At 34.4% G+C, this 5460-nt stretch overlaps 1 protein-coding gene across 1 annotated transcript in view; it reads left to right on the forward strand.

Moving 5' to 3' along the window:
- The window catches only part of UNC13C (unc-13 homolog C (C. elegans)), a 131170-nt gene extending 126653 nt beyond the window's left edge, over positions 1-4517 (forward strand). The window contains exons 30-32 of the mRNA XM_009078702.1: positions 1761-1853; positions 2543-2702; positions 3841-4517. Coding sequence (XP_009076950.1) covers positions 1761-1853; positions 2543-2702; positions 3841-4126 — 539 coding nt within the window. The 3' untranslated portion in view covers positions 4127-4517. The remainder of the gene's footprint in view (positions 1-1760; positions 1854-2542; positions 2703-3840) is intronic.
- The last annotated feature ends 943 nt before the right edge of the window (positions 4518-5460 follow it).

A 5460-nucleotide genomic window follows, 5' to 3' on the forward strand; every position in this document is an offset into this window, starting at 1 on the left:
GCAAGAAAGAAAATAAAACAGCACAAATAGACAAATCAGTGTCTTTTAAATGAAGTGGCATAGTTGTTGAATGTCAACAGAAGCTGCTATAAGCAAATACAGAATGGCCTAGAATTGTATCTCGAGTTTGTTCAGCAAGTCAGGAGGGAGAAAGATTGATGGGGTGGTCACTGCAAGAAACCAAGTTTGTATTCTAGACTCCACTACAAACTGTCTCTGCTGGTTGAGACATTCTGCTGCAAGAGGCTTCCTCAGCAATTCTGAATGTAGGATCATTTTAGTGTCAGATGCTCTCAGTATAAAGCAGTGTGACATTTTGCAGAGATTTCTTTATAACCATATCAAGCAGTACTGTACATACAGGAGTAATCCCACTATATATTTACAGTACTCCTTAGAGCACTGTTGTGAATTATGGACTACTAAGGAAAGGATAGAGAGATCAATTTGCAGACCTTTGCAAGAATATGCTTTGCATAAGTTAATTAAAAAGTTGGAGGAACAGAACAAGGCTTATCTTACAGATTCATAGAATTTTGTCTCATACATGTTGTTACTACAGGTTAGCATCACACTCCACTGTTATCATCACTCAGAGAGTGCTGTCAAAGCTATCTAATGAAAATGCTAATTGTTTTCTTTTTTAAACATTCCTGATTTCTCCTAAGGGGGTTTTGATCTGTTGGGGTGGTTTTTTTTTCTTGACACAGGCTGATATTTTCAGTGACATTCAGGCTCAGCCTAACTCACCTTCCACTGCAGTGATAATAAGCTATTATTAATTGTGATTGGGAGAGAGTTCAAGAACTTCTCATCCTCACTATCAGTACATACAGTTTATTCTATCCATTCAGTGTCCCTAAGATTTACATGTTGCAAATTCCTGTTTCTATCCTTCTGCCCAGCTTAGCTTTGAAAGCTTTTTAATCAGAACAAAAGATTAATGATTTAAGAGTTACAATATGTTCAACTCAAACTTCAGAACTCAAGGAAGGCTATACATGGAATCAAAAGCATCATTCATAAAAAGATCCATCACCACAAAAATAACCTGTTAAAGTCCACTCATTTTGTTAGAATTTTTAAAAGGTGGAATTTCACAGTATGAAAGAATGAGACAGATTAATGCCCTGGGACATCCAGGCTCTACTATCTGTGATTTACTTTACACAAAAACAATGAGAAGAACCTAGATATAAATATGTATTATAGGTAGTACTGAAATTCTGCCCTGAATAAAATTACTTCTCTGCTATAGGTGTTTTCTTCATTTAATCCAAGTAACCCACATAAATGTAAGAGAAGGCATTTTCACTCAAGTCAGCACCCTGGGTGAGATGTAACTCCATTTAAAATCACCAGGTTTTGTATAATGAAAATTAGACCTTTTTAAAAACTTTGTATTTCTGGGCAGAGTAGTTTTACATAGCACTTTGCCCTCAAAACAATTTAAAAAAAAATCATTAATTTTATTTCAAGGAGCAGAAACTCTCCATAGTATGCTACTCACTGGTACATGGCCTAAGGACACTGTTGGCAAGAGAAAAGAAAATCACCTTCAACTTTATGGCCTTGAAAATTTCTTTTCTCTTCATAAATAAAATCAAATTTTACTATAGTCAGATAATATCTAGTTTTGCTCTCCTAAATAAAGCTGTTCTGCTGATTTGATTTAGCTTTCCTAGTCTGATTCCTATCTTTTCATACATGTTCTTAATTTATTGTGAGCAAGATAATTAGCCCACTAATTATCATTTCAGGTCAAGCTGCTAATAATTCAGTGGGTGAGATATCTATACAGGTGGATATATCTACACATCCTGGAACTGGTGAGCATAAAGTCACTGTAAAAGGTAAGTTTCAAACAACTAACTTTAAAAAGAAAGCAACAACAAAGACCAAAACCCCCAAGCACTACATCCTAAGTAAAACATACCAACAACAAAATAACAAATGTCAAGTATTACAGTACTTGTAAAGCTCTGAGTATGCTTCAGGTGATTACAAATTCAAGCCTTGCTTGAAATTCAGAAGTAGCTCAGATTATGCAGTTAAGTACTGTCTATACTTCTCTGTGTAGACAGCTAACATCTATTATATTAAGTTATGGAGTTATAAATTCAAAAGTGCCAAATTGCTAGCATATAACTTACCTTTCCAAAAGCTGCAGCAAAGCTGGCTGGTGAATGACTGCATGAAGTCTCAAGAAGTTCCATTTTGAACAAAATGCCTTTTTTCTGCACAACCTGAATTACAGAAAGAAACCCATTCTCATTCAGAATAATATAAACTGAGTTTTTTAACTACAGTGAAAGTAGCAGGCAAAAAACAAATTGCTAATGTAAAGAATTTGTAAAATATACGTTTAGGTTTGATCCTGTTGTAACTAATAGACATCTTGGCAGAGAACAGGCAAAGCTCCTCCTAGGCTACCCACAAAAGCTCTCAGGTCACCTTTTGTTGGCTATGCAAAGTCATACAGGATAACTAATTGGAACTCTTTCAATTGAATGTTATTTACCTTCATTTTATTTCTTTATAGTTGTAGCAATTAACAACCTAAACTGGCAAACGACAGCGATGTTCCGGCCATTTGTGGAAGTTTGCATATTAGGTCCTAAACTAAGTGACAAGAAAAGAAAACATGGAACCAAGACAAAGAGCAACACCTGGTCACCAAAATACAATGAAACTTTCCAATTGTAAGTCTTTTTGTCTGTTAATTGCATATTTTGTGCAAATTTTGTTAAAATATTTTTACCATTAAACCAGAAAGAAAATAAAAACCATCCTAAGGCTGATAACCACATCCAAGTCCATAGATATAGACACCATTTCAAAATTACTTACTTTTTTTTATATGAACATGAATGGCAGCCACTAAGATTTCACTTTTGCAAAAACTGATTAAAATGTACAATTCATTTCCCTACCCTACAGAGGCTATTTATATGCCTAGGAATCTGTTGGCATAAGGAGTTGTCTGGACTGAAGCATTAATTATTGCTGCTAGATATCTTAGCCTTTAGGACTGTAGAGATATCAAAATATGTAAAGCCTTGTGTATGTGTTAATGGTATTGTTTACCTAATGCTGTTACCATTTAACCCTTAAAACAATAAGAAACTTCCACCTCACCTGAAGTTTTAAATTTCCTAGGAATCTGTTGGCATAAGGAGTTGTCTGGACTGAAGCATTAATTATTGCTGCTAGATATCTTAGCCTTTAGGACTGTAGAGATATCAAAATATGTAAAGCCTTGTGTATGTGTTAATGGTATTGTTTACCTAATGCTGTTACCATTTAACCCTTAAAACAATAAGAAACTTCCACCTCACCTGAAGTTTTAAATTTAGAACTTCTCACAGCACGTCTCACATGTTTAGTCCTCCTCCCTTTTCATAATTAAGACCGATTTCTTTTCCTCCCCTAACCCTTCAGCCCTGACTGGGAACAAAATCACTGCCTCAGTGTCTGACCACAAAGCTCCTTTTGACACTTGCTGCCAGTGATTTTCTTTATTTTTTGCAGTTGACGTAAAGCCATGGTACTGACAGTTGTGAAACGAGTTGAATATTTTATGTACTTTGCAGGGCCAGGTAACTGCTTATTTCAGCTGTCAAGGTCAGCAGAAACAGAGGTTACACCACCAGTAACATCTGAAAGGTTAACTGTGTAGAAAGTTGAAAACAACATTATATTGTATTGCAACAAAATGGAAATACAAATGTTAAACTACCACTATCGCTTTAATTTTTCCAGGATTTCTAGAGCGAATTCATTCCTTGGGGGAATTAAACTGAACTCCTTGTTCTAAATTCATATTTTTAATCCACACAGCATGCTGAGTAATGAAGATAAGCCAGGAGCCTACGAACTTCACCTCTCAGTGAAAGATTACTGCTTTGCTCGGGAAGATCGCATTATAGGAATGACAGTCATTCAGCTGCAGAGCATCGCCGAGAAAGGGAGCTGTGCATCTTGGTACCCTCTGCTGAGAAACATCTCTGTAGATGAGACTGGGTTAACAATTCTTAGAATACTTTCTCAGAGGAACAATGATGAAGTTGCTAAAGAATTTGTAAGACTTAAAACAGAAACAAGATCTGCTGAAGAAGTGGCCTAAAACACCCAAGTAATGCAAGATTGTCACCGCCAAGAACATAGATACAATGCTGTTGTCTGAATAGTGCATGCATGTGCAAATCTGTGGGAATGTTTAACTAACTATGTCTTCAGTGTTTGCCAGTACTTATGTACTATATTTGCAAGGTATGTCAAGGAGCTGTATATCTTTTATACATATTTTGGTCTTTGGTAAAGTAATTGTTCCAATGAAGTGCCAAAACTATGATTAAGAGTAAATGTTTCATCATATCTTTTTAAATGTTGATTTCACCTCATCACAATTCCTTTATTTTTTGACATTTATTAATAAGTAATTAGCTTTTTTAATTGATTAATAAGTTGTCTCTGTTAAACTACTGTGTTGCTAATTCTAACTTAAGTTACCTCCCTTACTATTATTTTGAAAAAGAGGTACCCAGTTTTCTTCCAACAATCATTTTATGCAAGCCTCATTTTAGGTGTCTTACTGATAACTTTTTCTATCATTACTACAGATGCAGTTACTTATAGAAAGTGTTTGTAATTTTATAATTACCAATATAAAGTAATGATTTTTGCATAAAAACTGAAAAAGGATGGAAATATTTTATGCTAATCTCTTTTCCAACCTTTCATAAATATCACTGTGAAGAAATGCTGTTAAAGCAGGTTCTCAAGAAGCTGTGCTTATCAGAGTTTGTTAATGATGTTTGATATCTCAAGATAACTTTGTTCTTCAAAACTGCCACGGTAATATCATATTTGTATTAAAGTCAGTCAGTCAGTATCTGTAGAAACAGACTGCTGTACAGTACAGTATATGTGCTTTTAAAAAGTCATTTTTTAAATGATATGGTACTGTACAAGGGTTAGTAGTTTGGAATATGTAATGCTGGTTTGTGGTTTGTTTCTAGAAATTGTTTATGAAGAGAAAAGATGCTGTTAGCATTTTCACTCAGAATTATTAATGTTGCTTTACATACTTAGCTGTAACATCAGTTAAGTGCTTTATTTCTTCAAATTTTTTTTTAGAAAAGTTCAACAGTTTGTACTTATGCAACATTACTATGTATTGCACTAAAGCAAACTCTGTGTCCTGTAAATATATTTAGTGAGAAATTGTAAAATAAAGTATGCAGAAACTGCTTTCTAGTTTTGTCATTTGATATTATTTATGTAACTATTGGGTTTATGTGCATGTGAAGCCCATGCAATGGACTTACTCTATAGCTTTATAATATATTAAAGTACAATTTACAGTGTCTAGCATCTGACTGGTTTATAAGTGTAAGATCTGATACATCAGTGTCCTGAAAATATGCAATAAATTAGGTGGGGGTTTAATATATATAT

Source organism: Acanthisitta chloris, unplaced genomic scaffold, assembly GCF_000695815.1.
Source record: "Acanthisitta chloris isolate BGI_N310 unplaced genomic scaffold, ASM69581v1 scaffold1307, whole genome shotgun sequence".
In the NCBI taxonomy this organism is placed as follows: domain Eukaryota; kingdom Metazoa; phylum Chordata; class Aves; order Passeriformes; family Acanthisittidae; genus Acanthisitta; species Acanthisitta chloris.